This window comes from Mangifera indica, chromosome 17 (genome assembly GCF_011075055.1).
Source record: "Mangifera indica cultivar Alphonso chromosome 17, CATAS_Mindica_2.1, whole genome shotgun sequence".
In the NCBI taxonomy this organism is placed as follows: Eukaryota; Viridiplantae; Streptophyta; class Magnoliopsida; order Sapindales; family Anacardiaceae; genus Mangifera; species Mangifera indica.
The window spans coordinates 9,634,210-9,656,392 of record NC_058153.1 but is presented as its reverse complement, the minus strand read 5'-3'; the positions used below and the strand labels follow the sequence as shown (position 1 = coordinate 9,656,392).

The 22,183-nt window shown below is 30.5% G+C and overlaps 1 protein-coding gene across 3 annotated transcripts; it reads right to left on the bottom strand.

Moving 5' to 3' along the window:
- Positions 1–260: 260 nt before the first annotated feature.
- LOC123200570 (xylose isomerase-like) lies at positions 261–6,189 on the bottom strand. 3 transcript variants are annotated; one of them, XM_044615808.1, is made up of 21 exons: positions 6,092–6,189; positions 5,756–5,828; positions 5,522–5,629; positions 5,365–5,439; positions 5,161–5,290; positions 4,972–5,063; positions 4,788–4,838; positions 4,004–4,080; positions 3,841–3,895; positions 3,623–3,724; positions 3,395–3,446; positions 3,061–3,106; positions 2,922–2,977; positions 2,185–2,236; positions 1,969–2,048; positions 1,742–1,812; positions 1,604–1,644; positions 1,281–1,380; positions 1,087–1,158; positions 924–1,001; positions 261–534 (listed from the first exon to the last, which is right to left on the bottom strand). In XM_044615808.1, exons 2-21 carry the CDS (start codon positions 5,813–5,815, stop codon positions 499–501), a joined length of 1,434 nt encoding a protein of 477 aa, XP_044471743.1. In that variant the 5' UTR covers positions 5,816–5,828; positions 6,092–6,189; the 3' UTR covers positions 261–498. The 3 variants fall into 3 exon arrangements, with proteins under 3 accessions (XP_044471743.1, XP_044471744.1, XP_044471742.1); XM_044615809.1 differs by having other exon boundaries at positions 5,756–5,834; positions 6,092–6,188; XM_044615807.1 differs by lacking the exon at positions 6,092–6,189 and adding an exon at positions 6,070–6,089 and having other exon boundaries at positions 5,756–5,834.
- Positions 6,190–22,183: the final 15,994 nt, after the last annotated feature.

Sequence of the window (22,183 nt, the reverse complement as noted above, 5' to 3'; positions counted from 1 at the left end):
AAATCCATTTTTCATCCGTTAGTGATAATGGTTAATTAAAAGAGCAAAAATGCGGTTTTGCCCACAATTCTCCAAATACGTAAAAGTTAATAATATATATATATATACTTAATTTTTTTTAAAAACCCTTTAATTTTTTCTTCATTTTCACTTTCCCTCCCTTCTTCTTCTTCCATTATGTTTTTCCACCTGCGTTGTTGAATTTTTGTTCCATAGCAAACAAAAGGCAAAGATGAGAGAGAGAGAGAGAGCATATTATATGGTTTAGAAAAGGCTACTAAAACCTCTAAATAAATAGCACTACAATAAGTTAACAGTTGCCCAGAAACCACATTTTATAAAATAATTTGACCTGGCCAAATAAAATAAAACAAAACAAGATCCATCTCACCAGAAACGGGGAAAATGGAGTCAATTGAACCAACTATTTAGATAACTTCTTCATGTCCTCTATCTATATTATTACTCAACTCTACCTTCTTCATTCCTGCTTTTATCTTACATTGCAGATTGAAAAATCATCTCCGCAAGTTCCTGCCACATTTGCACACAGATTTCCATCACATTTAATCTATCTCACTAGCATTTGATAAAAAGTCAATGATCATATACCCTTCTACACAAACGTAGACGAAAACATTGCATAGAATTATGATAGCATATCAGCAAATTGGACAAAATTTTTCTTAATTCTGGAACAATAATAATATCCATTTCAGAATTCTCTTGATAGACTACTACTATCATATATATATATATGAAAAGGAGTCTAGTATTTATTTATTATTACTGTTACACTAATACATGACATTAGCATTCCATCATTCTATTTAATTCTTTATGCTCCTAATTCATGTCTGTTAATGGATGTTCTGCCACTATTTAAACATGAAACATAGAAAGGTTAGCAGCTATTTAATTACCTGCTTAGCAGAAGGGACCTTGGGTTCACCCCATTCCATGGCTTTCTTCTCGAGATATTCAAAATAGGCCTTACCAGCCTGTTATAACATGGCACAACTTTGCATTAGCCAAAGAAGTAAACAAAACAAAGCAAAACAGGTAAGATACTGGGAAACATGTTACCTCTATTTTAGCCCCAACTTCCATGTCAAAGCTCTGATATCGCTTGCGGACAAGCTCAGCCAAAGAACCATCCTTTTCAATGACAACAAAATCAATTCAGTTTCATTGACAGGCCATTGATTACAAAATAAGCATATCATTTTGGAAAATCTGACAGGCTTTTTTATTTTGTGAATATAATAGAAATGTATTACCTCAATGAGCTTGGCAGCATTTCGAAGTCCACGGGCTAGAGCATCCATTCCAGTAATATGAGCAATGAACAAGTCCTCAACGTCTGTGCTTTCTCTTCGTCTAAAATATATAATAAAGTTAGTTATGTCAAACGGGGCATTAGAAAGGTAAAAAAATCGGAGCAGAAAAGAAAAACATACAAGAAAGAAATCCATCATAAAATGAAGTGGGAGAATAAAACAAAATTAAGATGCCATATGGATCTCCATCACAAAACATCTTATGCACAAGTATCCATGCAAGAACATAAGAGAAGGATCAATAAGGGAAAAAAGAGACTCACAATTTAGCATCAAAGTTGAATCCTCCAGGGGCTAACCCTCCCTGTGATAAACAAAAGTGAAATTAATCAAATAAGTCCAGCTAAAATTAGTATCTCAGGAATTTCACAGTAAATTGAAAAGTTGCATGAATTACATACATTTCTGATTACACTGAGCATAACCATAGTTGACTCTGCAACATCAATCAAGAATTGATCTGTATCCCAACCTGTGGTAACATCAACAGCTCTATATTATAAACTAAAGCACAAGTTATCTCAAGATGAGTATTTAAACTTTTGATCCAGAATTAAGAGAAAAACTTTTGATCAGAAATTAAGAAAAGAACTTTAAAAAGCCAAAGAAGTGTTGAATATTCCAGTACCAACTTGAGGATCCCCAGTGTTTGCATCAATATTTCCAAGTAGACCATTGAGTCTTGCAGTTTCAAGCTCATGATGACAGCTGCAAAGTACACAAGTATATAAAGTGACCCACAGAACTTCATGCAAGTTCAATCTTTTGATTAACAGCACTTAGGAAAAACAAACAAGCCAACATAACATATAGGAGCTTGAGAAATGAAAGTTATATGAAATACCTGTGACCAGACAGGGTGGCATGGTTACACTCAATGTTTAGTTTAAACTCATCTACAAGAAGAAAAGCATAACAATATATTAGATGTTCACTGCTATGCAATATAAACACCATAAATAGTTGGAGAAGTCTTCTAAATGTTAATAGTGCTAGAGTAAAAGATTGAAATAAAACATCATAATATTTGCCACGAGATTAAACAAATCATTTAGTCCTACAAATTATAGCCTCAAAAGTACTGACAATAGTGAAGAAAAATCAAGTTGGTGACAATATCAGTGCTTGAGTCATATGAGGCCATTTGTCAGTGAGAACAGTACATTTTTATGTCCCAAAAACAATGTCAAGTAGATTTGAAATGTCCAAACAGGAATGATACCCATCATGCAACACATGTAGTACAGAAATTTTAATTTGCATAGCAAAGAACATACACATGCAACAATACTATCATATACATCAATATCCATGTACACCATCTAAAAAATGAAAGCATGCTCCTTGCAATGACCTCAACAATACAACAAAATTTCACATTTTTTATGTTAGCCCCCCAAAAAATAATAAAACAAAAATACTTGACAAAGCTAGAGTAAAAACTATAAACAGCTCAACCAATAAGTAGCATGATTTGAACTTTGCAAACTTGGTTTATGAAAATATACAGTTTTACTTCATAAATTAAACTTAAGGGTCATGCATCATAATAAATATTAGAAGCGTGAACAGCAATATTACCTATGAGACCATACTTCCTCAAGAAGTTAGCTGTTGTTGCAGCATCCCAGTCATACCTGTCAAATTACCAACATATGTCAAAAAAATATCTGGATAATTTGACACAGTGCCTGTATAATATATAAAGAAAAAAGCATACTGGTGTTTTGTAGGTTCTTGAGGCTTGGGCTCAATCAACAAAGTCCCTGAAAGTAAAAAGAAAAAATAGGTCCCTGTTATAATTTTGGCATGGTGAAAACAAAATACAAAGAAACAAAAAACAGTATTAAAAAAAGGAAGGAAAATTTGACTGTTATTTTCAGACAAAATGCAAAATTAAGGAGAAACGAACAAGATCTCAACAATTACTTCATATTCTATGCAGCAATAAATCAAAAGAAACATAAAATTCTGCCCCAATAACTGTTGGAATTCTCCTTTGCATCCGACAGTCATACAGCAGATCCATTAAGAAGGAAAGAAGAAAAACATACCATTGAATCCAATCTTCTTCTTGTAGGCAGCAGCAGCTTCTAGAAATCTTGCCTGGAAACAGACAACAGATAGTCTCAATTAAACCATAAAATCTAAAACCAAAACAGAACACTACAAAAGTAAAACCTTGTCACCAATATATAACTTACTGAGAAAACCTAAATACTCAAGCAAAATAATTTAAAAGCAACAGTATAATGTTGTAAGGACACGTTAGATAAATATACCAAATGATCCAGCTCTCTTCCCATATCTGTGTTCAAGAGAGTTTGATAACCCTCACGGCCACCCCAAAACACATAGTTTTCTCCCCCTAAGTAATGTGTGACCTGTGGAATTTTTAAATTTGATTACAAAGTAACTACTATAAATGAAATTATTCAACATACATATATACATATAAGAGAAAGATATTCATTTTTTCCTAATATCCAAAACCATCCACCTCCATGGCCTTCTTGACTTGAGCCGCAGAATAAGCATAGACACCTAATTCAGAGCTGTAAAACAAGTTCCCGAACATTTTTTAAGTTAAGAAAGAGGCTGACACATTCAATGAAGGTAAAACAAACAGTACAAAAGTTACGGATCCTCTATAAACATTACACCTAGTAGCAGCACCATGCATAAAGCGAGGATGCACAAATAACTGAGCTGTACCCCACAATGGATGAATCTTGGTTCCCTGCAGAATAAAATAATTGAAAGTTAAAGGAGATAAAGGACTTCATTAAGCTAGTAGTTATGTCACACAAGCATATACTGGTTTCTGATTTTGGTCCCCAAGAACAAACAATTGCAGAAGAGGTGTCACACAAATTTTGATCCAACATGATAACAAAGTCAAATCATAGGATCCAACATGATAACAAAGTCAAGATTTCTTGAGGTTTTTGTTATTTCCTTGCCATTGAGTGGGATTTTTTCACAACATCGAGATATTCTAATAATCAAGTTGATAGATATTATGTGTAGCACACTAAAACCAGGCAACCATCAAATCACCAAGAAAGCTGGTCACAGACCTAGGAATATTCCTTCTATGACCAATGTGTTCTAGATTGGTTGGTTCAAGGAACAAAGATGTGAAAGTGAATGGCTTCTAAGTCAAAACTACATATAAAAACTAAATGAATAAGTTTATAATATGAGGCCCCCAAAACTACCATATGAAATAGCTAAAGAGAAGAATTGGACATCTGTATTTGACTTGAGCCTTTTAAACTCTTATTTTACTTATTCTTTCATTCCTTTCCATAACACTGAGGCCCACAACCTAAGAAAGTAAGACAGCAGATGAAGAGCAAAGGATGCATCTCTACTCAACTTGATCATATAATAATATAATAACTAGATTTAAGTAAACTTACTAACACAACTTCATGAACTTACCTGAAGCTCTTTAGCAAGGGCCACCACTTCATCCAAGTTTTTATTACTTTCCTGTTACATATTCAACGGCCCATAAACATGATATACAATAGAGAAGAATTTAACTAGAATCAGGAAAATACAAAACAACAAAATATAATAGAAACTGAGACAATTAGCATAATACCCTTAAAAAATTACCAACCTCAAGGGTTTTGCCTTCGGGAGCTATATCCCTGTCATGGAAACACCACAAGTCAACTCCAAGTTTCTCTATGAACTCAAAGTTTGCTCTCACTGTACCAAAAGATATAAGATAAACACCAATTTTAAATTATAAACAATAATGCAATATAAGCATGAAGTAAATTGCAAGCATATCCGCCAATCTTACTTCTTCTTTTGGCCATAGCCAATGAATTGGTACCATCTTCCCATGGCCAATATTTTGTAGGTGCCCCAAATGGATCAGCGCCTGATCCACGGAATGTATGCCAAAATGCAACACTGAATCTCAGCCAATCCTATTCCATCATTAACTTTGTCAGCACAACCCCAATTCAGTAGCCAAAGTTGAAAAATATTAAGAAAAACTAACCTTCATTTTCTTCCCAAGAATCTTTTCTTCGGGATTATACCACTTGAATGCCAATGGATTCTTGGTAGCCGGACCCTATAAAAACAGAAACAAATGAATAATTGCAAATACAGACACTTGAGAACAATGACACAACCGAACTCATAATTTTCTTTACCTCATACTTAATCTTCGAAATGCCAGGGAAGAATTCCCCATTCCAATCATTGGATTCATTGCATTTGCTCCCAAGATTATCAGCAGGGCATGTTGATGGGGCAGCATTCTACAAAACACAACACAATCCAAGTCAAAACTCAAACCAAAATCCATAAAAACCACAAAAAAAAAATAATAATTAAACAAAGAGTAAAACAGTTGAAAACTACGTAAAAGTTTGATTCTTTACTACCAGAAACAGCACCACATTCAAAAAAAGCAGTACCAACAGAACCCTCTTAGCCTCCATCATTACTTCACTAACACTGCAACTATCAACATAAATAATCAGACAGCAATTTAACTTATCATATAAAAATATTTAAAAAAAAAAAAAGGTATCATCAAACGTTGCAAATACAATCAAGCGTCGTAAACAGAAATAAGAAAATAAAAATACACTAATAAACAAAAAAGCACAAAACAACTACCAAAATAATCCAAAACACAAATAAAAAATCAATCTTTAACATAAAAAAATTGCTTATCGAGGCTAAAGAACACTACTTCATCGAAAAGAGAGACTCACAGATTAAACAAACTTTTTAAGATTGATGATAGAAGACAAACGGCTGTGGAAACTGAAGGATTTATACTAAGCAAGCCAGCTTAACATGAAATTGTTTGGGTTGTACTATACTATGTTGAGTTTATCCAAAATGTGGATTTTCGATTTTACCCTCCTTGTCTTTATTTAAGTTGCTTTTTTTATAATTAAGTTAAACTTATAATATGAGTTTCCAATATAATATTCTTATCAAAAATAAATATTTTTGAATAAAAAATATTTTTACTATCATTTCTAATAATAAATAAATATTATTACGTTTGTTGATGATAGGGACACAAAATATTGAAATTAACATATTATATATATATATATATATATATATATATATATATATATATATATATATATATATATATATATATATATATATATATATATATATATATATATATATATATGTATATGTATCTATATAGAGTGGCAAACTAATAGCTTACAAAGTTCACCATTTACATAATTATCAATAAGAAATAAACAAATATGTTGAAAATAAATTTTTCTAAAATTTAGAAAAATGTAGGGACTATTTTGTCAATTCAATAATCTACGAATGAGCTAAGGCCTGGCTTGTATTGGAATTGTGTAATTTGATTGGACGGTGATAGCTTTAATTGAGTTGGGTATTAAAATGTGACATCATTAATGTATTTACCATTAATTATGAATAATTGTTATTAATCTAATAAAATAAAATAAAATAATTATTCATCAATAGGAGACACATGTAAATTTTCAAATATTAAATGTCAATTATAATAATAATTTTAAACAAGTGAAATAATTATTTAATAATTCTTTAATCGTGAGAAAATTATATCAAAATTCTTATAATATTTAAAATATAATTTGATTTTAAACAATTATTTATGGTTGGAATTTCTTTGAGAATCATAAATGTGTTCACTTCTCAATATGATTTAGCACAATTATTCATGAAATTTTTCAAAAGCCCAAGCCCACTTTGAGAATAATAAGCAAAACCAGTTGGGCTACAAAATATGTCCATCGGATTCAGTATTAAGGGCTATTGAGCTTCGGGATCTGAGACCGCCAAGTTTTAATTATTTATTCTTAATTAAAAATTAAAGTCAAACTTGATTTGCTATTTAGTGCCTCTTGTTCTTTCTCAAGTGTGTGGTCGGTAGGTAACTAAAGTTTCACTTTATTTAGTTGATGAGTCTCGTGAAAATTGAAAACAAGTATTGGGTCGTTTTCGTATTTGTTGCAATTAATGTAAATCTTTCAAGTGGATTTCTGGGAAAATAAATTGGAAGAAAATTAGTCGAGAAATTATATTATATGCTCAATTTATAAGGCCAATAAATAGTAAACAATTAAGGCAGATATCAATTTATAAGGCCAATAAATAGTAAAAATGTTACATCAATATTTTGAAGCCAGAAAAATTATCTTATAATTTAAAAGAAGAAATACAATGAAAGTGAGAAAGTATGTAATTTATTTATTCAAATTTTGCTTTGTTGTTCATGATAGGCACAGATCTATCGAGGGTTAGCCTACCCTGTTGAGTGGAACAAGTAAATGACTATTAATCAAACTGAATAAGATTAAATATTAAAAAAGACTAATAATGATGGATTTTTTTAAATATAAATTAATATTATTGCATGTAAATTACGAGCTTCTTTGGTGGAATTCTATAACCAAGTTCACTAGGTCACGACTTGATCTATTATTATTATTATACATTAAAATCCTTTTTTAAATAATTAATAATAAAACTTTTGTACCTCTTCATTAAAAATCATTCATCCTCTCAATAATTAGATTATTTTTTATTTTGTTTAATTAAATTTAGCAATGTAATTTCGACTTCTCTTTATGAGATGATGAGTGGAAGTATAATTGTGAGTGTATGATTGATTCTGTGTTGGTAAGTAAAGAAAACAAGAGAATTTTAATGGGGTTAGTTAGTGTATTGCTTGGAATCTTATATTATTTATGTCTTTTAAAATAAATTCTAATAGAGTTTCAGTAGTTATGATATAAGAAAATTCTTGAGAACCCTCTTACCTCTACATCATCCCTTATATTTATAAGACAGACAAAAAGGTAGATAGGGTTGCGTGCAATCCACTACATTGTTTTAAGAGTTTATTCCTATAGCTCTATGAAAATAATATTATCATATTAATTATATAATTCTATTTGATAAGAAGGGTTAGGGTTGCAGATCAAGACATCATTAAAAAAAGAGCAATATTATGTGTACCCACTTTGGATACACAAATGTATACACACTCATATATGTCATCATATGATTGGTTATTGTTTTATTCTTAATTCAAAATCATCCAATCACATAATAATACATATAAATGTGTACACATTTATGTACCCAAAGTGGGTACACATAGTTTTATTGTTAAAAAAAATTATCAAATACATTGGATTTACTGAAAAAACCCTAATAAATTTATATGAATTAAAACTTTGTGTCAAGGTGAGGTTGAAAGGCATTTTATGGTACACGTGGCGTTAACAATATAGTTGGAATTTAGACTTGTATTTTGTCCATATACTTGTATTTATATACTCCATGTCCAAAATTAAAACTCTTTCTTCTCTACAGGAAGTAATTGCTCATACTTCTCCTCAGTTCTGAGCCTAACAGAAATAACTCATATTATCTTTCAATATAACCTTAAAGTTAGAATTGAATTAAGGAAATTGATGAAGTTGGATAATGATGAATATTAAATAAACTAGGAAACCGGCCACTAAGGAGAAGTGAATTTTGTATTTGCCAACTTCTATCTAGTGTGATTGTTGTCGTCAAGCAGAAAAAGAATCGATGTTGCAGGCCAGTTAAGTTCTGTCCAGGCTTAACTGCCATATACAATATTAATAAGAAACAATATTTACTTGCCAAATATTATACTTGGGTCAAAAGGATTGTATTATACTTGGGTCAAATATTATACTTGTAGATAAGACTTAATAAGAAAATAATATTTAATTTTGTTAAGAAACAATATTAAAACTTTGACCATATATTGTATGGTAATGTCGGTTACTTGCCTGCCATATACACTTTCACAAGATGTTACCAAAATGAATTAATTAATTATTTCTATCTTAATTTGAAAGCTAATTGAATTTTTTGATAGACGTAGATATAAAAGTATATTTTTCCATGCAATACGTATCAAATTTCAATTGCCTAGATAGAATATAATTTAATATCAAAAATATTATGAATTTATCAAAAATTGCTTAATAATTAAAATCTCGTTTAAAAGTGCATGCATCTGCCTAATAATTAAAAATTTTTTTTACAAAAAAAAAAAAATTAAAGCTTTGTTATTAAGTTATATTCATGGATTATCCTTTACTTTGTTATTGAAATTACCCTTTTATCGTTGATTTGGTTGTAAAAACTTTTGATGGGCATTTTATAATATCAAGGTATCTACAAATTTAATTACACAAGTGGTGGTACTTGATTAGATGAATTCTGAAAACTCAAAAAATAGTCATGGATGACGATAGCAATAACTATTTGAAATTAAAGATTTCTTTTCATTTGAATTATAATGTCATAATTTTTAATTTGAAAAATAAAAAATAGTCATGGATCAAGAAAAAAATTTATTCCAACTATTCTATTTTACATATATATATATATATATATATATATATATATATATATATATATATATATATATATATATATATAGAGAGAGAGAGAGAGAGAGAGAGAGAGAGAGAGAGAGAAATAAATTCTCATGCATATCATAATAAAAAAGGAATTATATTGTAACAGCCACATATATGTTCGGAGATAATTTAATCATTTTAGGAGGATTCAGGTCTTTCAAGAGCATTGACTATGTTGAATTTTTTAAGTCAAGAAAAAGTCAAACCTATGGGATGCCCGTCCCTATAAACTAGCAAATTCAAAGCATGCTTACGTGATTTTCATGGTATGTATCTTGGGAACGCCCGTTCCACTAAAAGGGACGGTTATCCCAGGCGTGATATCTAACAGCTATAAAACTCCTCCTTGTGTTTTGATTAGGGTTACATGTTATTAACCCTATTTTTTCTTACACAAAGAACACATAGAGGATTCGAAAGCATTAGAAGCTGCTAAAGGAAAGGAACGCTATTGGATTCTTGCCACGTGAAGACTTGAGTGACGTCAAAGGAGAGGTAGTTGCACTTCCTTATTCTTTAATTAATGTATGACACGTTTAGATGAGAATTCATAAGTATATGTGTAATTTAGGCTTACAATTATCACTATGATTGATTGTGGTTAAATGTAATGGTATGAAACTGTTCAAAATATGATGATTGTGTCATATGCATTTGGCGTTCCATGATTTCGTATGAGTCCTGTTTGATATTGGTAATTCAGGGCTGGTTTGATGAATTGGGAATGTTAGGATAATTCTCAGTTGTTTGATTGTTGAATCGTTGCCAAAAATAGTAAGGTTTTGGAAGTTACAGAAGCGAAAGATGCATGTCCCCTCATGAGAGGGACGACTGTTCTATTGCAAGATAAAAGATGAAGTTCGCAAGCATGTACAGGTGTAGATTGGCAATTTAACTAAATTGAATATTAGGGCATATATGGATTAATTTAGAGGAGAATGATCGTCCCTCCTATCTTGGAACGATTGTCTCTCATAAATAGGGGGAACGATTGTCCCCTAGTGTGAAACGATCATCCCCTATAGCGAGAAGGTATGTCATACCGAGGGCCTAGAAATGATGAGTTTGCCTTCTATACGTCGTTAAGGGATGTAAAAGATGTCCGAGATGTCCATTCTGATTAGGTTAAGGATAAGAGGTGTCCGGGACATCTATCCCTGATTCTCAATAAGGTGTAAAAGGTGTCTAGGATGTCCTATCTAAGAGCATTAAGAAATGGGTTATTGGTTGTAAGAGGCATTTGAGACGTCCTACCCAAGAACATTATGAGCAATTGACTATTGGTTATAAGAGGCATCTGGGACGTCATATCTAAAAGCATTATGAGTACTGGGTTATTAGTTGTAAGAGGCGTATAGGACATCTACTTGGTAGGCATCTAGGATAGGGAGACAGTTGGGTTGTTAAGGGATATTCCAAGAACGCTTGATTATTAGTGTGCTTACTGAGTGTTTTGTCACTCACACATTTCTTGTTTGTTTGTAGGTAAACGTGATAGCGAGACAGGTGGGGAGGCTAACGGATCAATTCACTGATCCTTTATTTTATTCTATTATAAATTTTATTTTGAGAGTTACTTTGGGTTATTGCATGCACACTATTATATTTTTGGTAATTAAGAATTTGAGTAAGATGTTTGATGTTATATGACACCTTTAGCAATATTTTTTATTTAAATAAATTTATTAAGGTATTTCAAAAAAAAATTACTTTTGCAAATGCAATTATGAGAGTTCTTATTACATCCATGACATGTCATCATAGCAAATTACCCTTAGGGGTATGATATGGAGATGGGGTGTTACATACATGTACTGATAATTATTTATACTCTCTTTGTCACTGTATACTTTTGAAAGAAAAAATACCTTTGTTTTTTTTTCAAGTAACAAAAACAAAATTACACTTAATTGTATACAAAACTCTATTCACTCTTCAATTGAAAGTTTATTCCACCAATTTATCTTTGTCTCTTTATTTTCACTTCACCTTTAAACCAAAAAGAAAAGGTTTCAATTTGTTAGAATGGAGCTCATTTGACTTTACCAAGCAAAATCAACATTTCTTTCAATCCACGTTATCATGTTTTTAGAGTTAAGAATTGTGATATTATTATCCTAATTTTATGAGTGAACATGTTAATCAATATTTTTTGCCTAAGATTTAATGCATTGTTTGAATTTTGTGTTATTGGGTGAAATTGTGTAGAGAGAAACATGAAATATGTTTGTTGAACCCTAACTAAAGTTTGCGTTTTCTTGCCAAATCTCATGGAAAATGTAGACTTCATTTAGGAACAACAAGAATATCTTTTAAACTCAATTCTCCAACATATGCATTTCTAGTATGTATTATATCAAGTTTGATTCCATCACCAACGTAAATAGCATCATTATAACCTCTCCTAACTATTGGGTGTGTTACAGAAAAACGGCAAGAGTTCCCCTATTTTAGAGGGCCCGGGGAATATTTTTCTCTTTTTAATTATGGCCTGTAACACTCCCAATTAACAATTCATATAAAACAGTCCTACCAATCGACTGGATTTTTATCACATAATCATAATAAATAAAATAAGTACATAATAATAACTATCATAAAAATTATCACCCACAGAAACTTTATAATCAATTTTCATAACTAGCCATATATATTTATACATATCCACCAATATCTACTTCAAGTATATATATATATATATATATATATATATATATATATATATATATATATATATATATATATATATATATATATATATATATATATATATATATATATATATATGCATATATTCACATATACATCAAAACATATAAATCAACAACAATATGGTGCCTTCATCCCTCAGCCTCATGTCTCATTAGTGCTTCCCGGGAACCTTTGCTGCATTTCTTTACCTGTAAAATATTAAATTAAACGGAGTGAGCGACTATGGCTCAGTAAGAAAATCATACTAAACACTTAAAGTATTTCATACCGGTATTACTCTCTTTCATACTCAACGTGTCTGCGTTATTCATATATAAAATTATTGACACGGACACGCATTAAACACATATCAGAATTCTCTTCTTTCACCAATTTATTCATTTTCTTACTATACAGATATGATTCACTCATTATGATTTATGCATGTATGAGTGCCATGACATTTCTATTTTCTGATCGTACATCTTTCTCATCTCTTTATCAGCCACACAGGCTTGTATGCATAATTCTAATGCAAATGACTTTCATAAAATATTTACTAATTTGTTTCTCTCTCTTTCTCATTGTCTGGTCTAGACTACATATGACAGTACTTGCAGTCACCATACAAAATATAATTCTCTCTTACACGCATATTTTTTTTTTCTTTGCTGTCCACATAGTACAGCTAATATTTTTCTTTGCTGTCCACACAGTACAACTGATATTTTTCTTTTGCTGTCCACACAGTACAGCTGATATTTTTCTTTGCTGTCCACACAATACAGCTGATATTTTTTCTTTGCTGTCCACACAGTACAACCGATTATTTTATTTGCTGTCCACACAGTACAGCTAGCGTGTAAGGATTTTTAGTATGTTTTCTGTTTTCCTGTATCATATGAGTCATTATAAAATCAAAAATACTTGTTTTCCATTTTCTAAAAGCATGCATGACTTAGAAAATATTTTTCCTCTTTCTTTATTTTTTTCTAAATCATGCATATGTTATGATTCCTCATGTATGCATATATAACCATAATATGAAATATGCGCATTTGTTATTTTCCCTTATTCTTTTCATTCCTTCACAAACATCATGTTATTTTCTCATGCATTTATATATAAATATATATCATGTCTCAAATTAATTTCAATTATACAATATAGGCTTAATATAAGGGTTATTTCACATAACATGCACATAATTAAGCAACATTAACCTATATCGCATAAAATGACATTTTTGCCCTTATGGCCAAAATTACCTTTTTACCCTTATGGCCAAAAATTACATCATAAATCCTAATGAATTTATTTATCCTTTTAAGCATAAATCACTCTAATTCTAATACCTTACACACTTATATAAGTAAAAGTTATTTAAATAACCTAACTCAAATTTACTTTAAGTATGTAAAGTATAAAATTCTTACCTTTTCTTTGTCAAATAGGTGATTTAAGCTTATTCACCTTCTTTTCTTCTTTCTGACAACCTTAATCAACCAAAAATATAATCATCCATCAAAACCCTAAACTTGACATATCTTAAAAATTAAATTTCTTACCTTAGAACTGATCAGAATCGACAGATCTACACTTTTTATAACTGGAGGCACTAGAAATTAGGTGGTTTAGCTAGGTTTTTTGGCGAATTTTGGTTAAGGGAAGCTTTAGCTAAAAAAAATAATGGAGTTCTCGGCAATGAGGAAGAAGGTGAATAGATTATATGTTTTATAAACCTCTTGGACCATTTTGCCCTTAATCTTTTCCATAAATTACTATTTTATCCTTAGCCAATTACCAAAAACCCTTAGCACCACCATATAATTTCAAGTGTGCCCTTCAATTTTAATTCCCACTTTGTCCCTTGAATCTTTATAAAATGACCATTTTACCCCCTTTGAAAAATATTGCTCATTTAGTAGTTTTCTATGATTCTTTTGCAATTTCTTTACATAACAAGTTATAAAATCAACTCTAGGGGTAATTTTGGAAGTGGAGTTTACTGACACACCTGAATTCGGATGTTACAATCATTCCCTTTCTATGATTTTAAATAGGCTAAAGGACTTATTCCCACCCAAAGATTGTTGATTTCCCAAGTTCCTATCTTTTAACTTTAAAAATCTCATTTACCTACCCGTAAACTATTAAGTATGTTAGTTTTAAGGGTAAAATTGTGATTTTATATGTAACATTAAAAATAAACTAAAATTTTATCTTATTTTTCTCCCAAAATTTTAAAAATTAACAATTTCTTCTCCTAAGCCAAGTTTTAAAAAATCACATTTCTCCCTAGGATTTATCTTCAATATCCAGCCATTTTTTCCAATGTCATCGTCAATCGTCTCTCCCTCCTAACAGTTCTCTTTCCTCCAACGGTTTGTCTCAATGAAACATTAACCCCTTTAATGTTGTGTGACATTGTTTGGAAAGACGAATCATCTTCTTAGAAGATGAAGACTCGTCTTTATCTAGAAAGACAATCATATTCTCAAATGAAAAAGAGATCGACTATCTTGTCTTTGTCATCTAGGAAGACAATTTGTCTTCCTAGATAACATTGCACGATGTCGAAAAGGTTAATCTTTCATCGAGGCAAATTGTTGGAGGAAGGAAAACTATTAGGAGGGAGATACGACCGATGATGGTGCTAAAGAGAATGACTGAATATTGAAGATAAACCTAAGGGAGAAATGTGATTTTTTTAAAACTTGGTTTAAGGGGAAAATTGTTAGTTTTCAGGGTTTATGGAAGAAAATGAGATAAAATTTTAAGGGATTAAGATTTTATTAACTTTAACTGCTCATAGATGGGTAAACAAGATTTTTAATGTTAAAGGGTGGGAACTTAAGAAATCAACAATCTTTGGGTGGGAATAAGTCCTTTGGCCTTTTAAATAAGATATCATACCTACGTCACTGGTCATGTGTGTCGTTGCTCCTAAGTCCATATAAAGAGAGAGGTCATTGTTGTACAAGGTAAGAGTGGCCAAAACCTATGGTAGGTCTTCTGATTGATAAGAGTAGTCAAACTTATACCAACAATTGAGGGTAAGATGATTTTTTTTCCATAGATTTGGTAAGTTGGTTTATCTCCTTTATCTTGATGTTGTCTAGCTTCTTTTGTCTCTTCTTTCATAGAGTTATCTATAGTTAAACTTATGTTGTTGTAATAACCAATTGGAGTAAAACCTTTACCTTTTGAATTAAAGCCTCTTCAATTTCCTCTTTTGCTACTACCACGCCCACATTGGCTAAAAGGCATTTGGTTGTATTCAGTATAGCCTTTCTCTTCTTCCTTTTGAGATGTGAGAGTCTACTCATACCTCATACCCCTTGAGAGCAAGCACAAATTGTTTAAATGTAAGGAAAAGAGGTTTGTTACTGTAGCTAGATAGAAGCCTTCGTATTTTACTCTTAGTCCATATGCGAATTAGAAAACTTTATCAAGATAAGCAATTGGTTTCTTGATAGTTGCAAGATTATCACATATTGATTTGAATTCTTTTATATAATCATCTAAGGATCCTAATGGTCATCAACATGTTTTTCATAAGACCTTCATTTTCAATAGTGGTTGACAACAACTGTTCTTTCAATGAACTCCACATATCATAAGCAGTGGTATCTTCTACTAGATCTAACAATTCTTGTCATTAGATCATGTTCATATTATGCCAATTTGGGTTTCAGATTAGAGACTTTCAACTCTAACTTGACCCAAATTAAAATCATGTCAAAAATTTTTAACCTTAACCTAGCTCTTAAATATTCGGGTTAACTCGATATAATTTAAATTGACCTAAAATTTTTTATTATTTTCCCTTTCCTAATTGCTTTTAGCCTTTTAATTTCTTCACCAAATTACATAGCAAGACTTTTAAAACAAATCAATAATCTTACTAATTGAATCATATTCTCACTACCAAATAATAAAATAAAATATTTAAATAAAAATCAAGAATAATATGAGTAATTGCAACCGTATAAAGATATAACTTTGTATGGATTCAACTATTGTTGATATTATCATTCAACATTTCTATAATTTATCCATAACAAATTTCATTAAAGTAATATTTCTTTAAACATTCGTATTAGTTCAGATTAGTTCGGGTTACTTTTGTGCCAACTCTAACACTACCCAATTTAGTTTCAAATCGTATTGGGTTGATCTGAAATAGATTTTGTATAATAAAACTCAACCTTAACCTAATTTTTTCATGTCATATCATGTCAAGTTAACGAGTCTTGTTGAAAATTGCGAGCTTTATGTTCTTCTGTAATGGATGGTTGGGCTTCTTCTTTTATTGTGCTAAGTAACCATGAAATGAGAAGTCCATCATTTGTTAACCACAAGTTTTAAGTTGGATTCACTATCCCATCTTTTAATAAGACTTTAGGTTTTTTACCATCATTTTTCAAGATGATAAAACACATTGAGATTGTGAGACAAAGAAGGATTTGTGATTCCACATGAGATAATTGTTGGAACCTAGTTTGATTGATACCAAACTGGCACATTGATGAAATGATTGTATTGTAAGCTTAGGTTCTTCCGTAACTAATCAACAAGAAAATAGAGGAAACAAAAGATTTATGCTTGCAAGTTTTACAACTCTGATACCAAGAAGAACTATATCTTTTGGTATTTTTATTTTTAATGATTAAAACTAAAATACAAGGCAAAAAATATATACAAGAAAACAAAGATAAGAAATAGCAAGTGTACAAGTTGTATACTAAATTAACTCCTTGATTGTGGCCATGATTACTCCTTAATTGTAGACCTGATTTGGTAAATTAACTCCACACTTGTAAGCATGATTTTGGTGAGAATGAACCTATTTGACTTTGGCAATTCTCTTGATTTTCAACTAAGATTGTTTCCTTGATTAATTTTGCTTCCTTATCACTAAGAATGGTTAATTTCTTTAGTTCTCAACATTGCAACTACTCTCCTTGACACCTAAAGGCTTTGATTTTTTGTCAAGGACCAATAGAGTCTTAACGATATGATTTCCAATTTTAAAATGATATGCCATAAAGCTCATTGACTTAATTTGATAATATCATTGATAGATTCACAATATCTTGCATCATAAATAATATCATTCCATCTAGTTGAATTTGATACTATGAAGTGTCCATCCACTCTCGAGATCTCATGATAAACAAATAGGCATTCATGGTACTCTAGCGAGATGGAACATGACTACCTTATTGCTTATGGAGCCTCTACTTAGTTGCATGAAAGACATTTTATACTATGTCATTGCTTTAAAGTGACTTCTTCCATTAAATTATATACATGATATCACAATATGAAATTAGTAGATTTTGGTTGATAAGAGAAACGTTGGTTGAAAGGCTGGTGTCAGCCAAATAGTGCCAATATTCAACCAAACTTCTTCTTACTTTTAGGAGTTTGTTGACCAAATCCTAATGCTTCAACCAAATTCTAGAGGAAGAGGAAGCACCGGAGAGGGAGAAAGATTGTTGGGAGAAAGAGAGCGATGAAGAAGCTCGCTGAAAAATCAAGGGAAAAAAATTGAAACTATAGGGGGAAAATAGTCACTTTTCAAACCTTCGACGGGGGGAATTGTCAGATTTTTAAATTAAAGGAGAAAATATGATAAATTTTTAGTTCTTTTTTAATATTTTTAGCTAAATAACATTATTATCTTTAACCCTAAAAATAAATTTTAATAGATGAGTAAACATTTAGGTTTTTGAAAGTTAATGAGTAAAAAACTTAGAAAAAAAGTAAAGTTTGGGTGAGAATAAGCCCTTTGGCCTCATTATTATTATATTTGTAAAGATTTATTTCAATCATTCTTAAGAGAGGCTAGGTTTTTCAAAATTATGAACACTATCTTTTTTATTATACATATATGTGTGTGTGTGTGTATATATGTTAAAGAGGTTCTTATTGGTAATTTGATGATGCATTATATATTATTAGATTGAAAAATTAGTGAACACAAGAGGTGGATTTGATCTGGGATAGTTGTTTGACTTGGTTTTGAATCTTCTAGTTGCATTAATGTTGTAGTACTAAAGCTTGTCTCATTAGTGATTTATTTTTCTTTTGGAGATTCTTCTCTGATAATTCTGATGAATCGAGTTCAATTTTGAATAAACTATTTTGAATTCAAACCAAAATCAAATTGGTCCTTGTTACCCCTAGTGAATGTTGAAGATTGAATTAACACTCATTTTTAAACAGATAATATTAGCCCTATCAATGAAGTGGAATGTTATGGTAAATGATAATTATATTTAATCAAATATAATAAGACTATAAAATGATCAAGATTGGTTCAAATCAAATTTGCTTTCATACTTATCAAAATAAAATGATCGGAGAAAAATTTAGTTTTATATTGGGAAGGTTGTTTCGGTAGAAAAAGAAAAGAATATTCAACCATATTATATATATGAATATGAGTGAATATTAACTCTGCCAAGTTGAAGTGTAAAATAATAAATATTTATAAATTGTGTATTACCAAAAGATATTAGGTTTCCTCAAAATCAAAATATTGAGAATATTTATAAAATGTCAACTAAATTATTTTATGGTTAATAAAATTTTAATTGTTGTTTGATGATTAAAAAAATAATAATTCTTGGACTTATTACATTTAATTCCTTTATTAAGTTAAATATGTATCAAGAATAATACTGCATATTGTATCATATTGTAAGTATGGTCGAAAAATAATTTTATCTTATAACAATGTATAATAATTTAGGCATTTTTATACTAAACCTTTATGGGGTGTTCGCTTTAAGATATCAAATATTATTTTAATAATATAAATTTTATTATTAATATTATTTTATTTGATTTAGTAAAAAAAAATTTTGATAATATGTTATTTTCGATAGTAATGGAATAAGTAATATAAAGAATAATTTAATTATTACATTCATTTTAAGTATTAAAAGATTATTAAGATAATTTTGATTTTATTACAATTTTATTTATACTTATTAATTAAAAAAATTCTTAGTTTTAATTAATATAATAAATAATATGAAAATTTTTTTCAAAATACTTAAGTAAAATAATATTTTAAATTTTTTTATTATATCCAATTAAATATAATAATTATTAATTTTAATCAAATATAATAATAATAATTTATACTTAATTTTTTTAAATAATATTTTATTTTTAAATAATAAAAAAATTCCTAAACCACACGCATCTCACATGTTTGGAGTTTTTACAGTGAGCATCCACTAGTTTCAAAAATGTCATCCTAACCTTTGTCAGTTTGACTTTTTTTTTAATTTGATCCCAAATGCCAATCTTTTATTGATTGTTTGTTCGATTATTTTATTTAAATTTTGAAGGAAATGACACTTTTACCAAAATCAGTCAATAAATTTGAATGTTGAATTGATAACATTTTCAAAATTAGCTAGTGCTCACTAGTTATTAAAAAAAAAAATTTTTTTTTATATATATCTAATTTTGAATATATAATTAGATATTCAAATAATATATTATTATATAATTAAAAATTAATTTATTTTATATTTAAAATTATTTAATCATATAATAATATATTAGTTATATAATTAATTAAATATTTAAGATTAGTTTAAAAAAAGAAAATAAATACTCAGGGTTAGGGTTGCAATTTCGAAACCATTGATAAATCATTAATAAAAATTATTAAATACATTAGATTTACAGAAGAAAAACCCTAATAATTTTATATAAATTAAAACTTTGTGTCAAGGTGACGTTTCTGGGCATTTTATTATACACGTGGCGTCAACAATACTTATCAGGGAGAAGGACTATTTCCCATCCATATTTTGATGCGTTTTCAAAATGTCACCCACGCCAGATAAAAATCCAGTTTTTCTACCCATGACCAAACTGCCGTCCATTTTTTCAGTTAGGGACAGGGGCAAAATCGTCATTTACTATTTAAAACATTAAAACTTTAAAATTTTACCGTTTCCCCCTCCAGGTTTTAAAAAGTAATAACTAACCCATCCTCAAAGTTTGAAAAGTTTAATTTCACCCCCTAAGGTTTGCTTCCTTCTCCGGCCACCACCGACGGCCGCTGCAATCGATCAATAGGAGATTCCGACTACAAAGGACGATGAAGGACGACCCTTCGTCGCCCAGATCTGGACGACGCTTCATCGTCCAGATCTGGAAGAACAGACGAAGGACGACGCTTCGTCGTCCTTCGTCGTAGAGTCTGGACGACGCGACGAGCGACGAAGGACGACGAAGAGTCATCCTTCGTCGTCTGGGTGGAGCGACGAAGAGAGACCTCTTCATCGCACGGTGGTGCGACGAAGAGATCTCTGTCTCTTCGTCGCACCGTGCACCAGGAGAAGGAGATCTTCATCTCTTCCTTCTTCGGCCACCACCGCCGTCGCACCAGGAGAAGGAGGAGGCAGGTGACTACGCCGGAGACGACGTCGGGAGATGAAGTTGAAGAATGGGGGTGAAACTGCTAGTTTTGAAAGTTATGGGGGGAGGCTGTTTTTTGAAAAATTTGAAAACCCTAGGTTTGGGGGTGAAAATGTTAGTTTTCAAAGTTTAAAAACTTTAGGTAATGTAAAATGTTAGTTTCTAAAACCTAAGGGGGGTGAAGGAAAACCCTCACATCAATTTTGGGATGAATTTTATAGAGGGGTATTTTTGTCATTTCATCTAACAAGGGTAAAATGGACATTTTACCCTTATGCAAACAGAAACCATCCACATTAACGGCTCATGGGTGGGAAAACTGGATTTTCATCTGGCGTGGGTGGCATTTTGAAAACGCATCAAAATATGGGTGGGAAATAGTCTTTCTCCCTACTTATCAATTCCTGGCGTTTGGGCATGGCTTTGGGACAAATAGAAAGCAACTCATACTCTCTTTCAATTGGCAAAGTTTTTATCAAAATTCTTAGTGCATAACCTTAAAATCATAATGGAATTATTGTTAAAAAGAATTAAATAAATTGACATGTCATTATTTTATTAAGTATTTTAATTATTTTATTTTTAATTTAAAATAATTTAATTATATATATATATATGTATATATATTATAGTTTATTTATACATATTAATATCTATTATTTATACATAAAAAATTAATAAGAATTATTTAATATTTAGATACATAAATCAACCTCAATTTGAACAACAGAGTTACGTTCGAGTTTAGAATTGGGTCTTAGCTAGCCACGACCTCTCAATTTTGAAACTTAACATTTTGAACCCACATTATATAACGTTTAGTAATTTTTTAGGCCTCTCAATCATTGAATATTAAAATTTTTTATTAAGATAAATATGGTCAAGGAAATTGATGAAGTGGGATAATGATGAATATTAACTAAACTAGGAAACCGGCCACTAAAGAGAAATGAATTTTGTATTTGCCACGTCTAGTGTGATTGTTGTCGGCAAGCAGAAGGAGATTTGATGTTGTATTGAGAGAAACTTGAAGAGATTAAAATTGACAGGGCGGCCGGCGCCCAGTTAAGTTCTGTCCAGGCTCAACCTCTTCTACAAATAAACAAATTTTCTTCGATTTTATAATAAATATGAAACCAATTGCACGGTTTGAAATACTGGGAAAGTTTAAATAAGAAGGAATAATTTTCACGCAGCCAACCCAGATTATGTCGGTTTCTCTTT

Coding starts and splice junctions, on each gene's coding strand:
- LOC123200570 (XM_044615807.1), bottom strand. Junction 5,291..5,364: donor TTCTTGGGAAGAAAATGAAG/GTTAGTTTTTCT, acceptor ATGATGGAATAG/GATTGGCTGAGATTCAGTGT. Junction 2,978..3,060: donor CAAGAACCTACAAAACACCA/GTATGCTTTTTT, acceptor GTAATTTGACAG/GTATGACTGGGATGCTGCAA.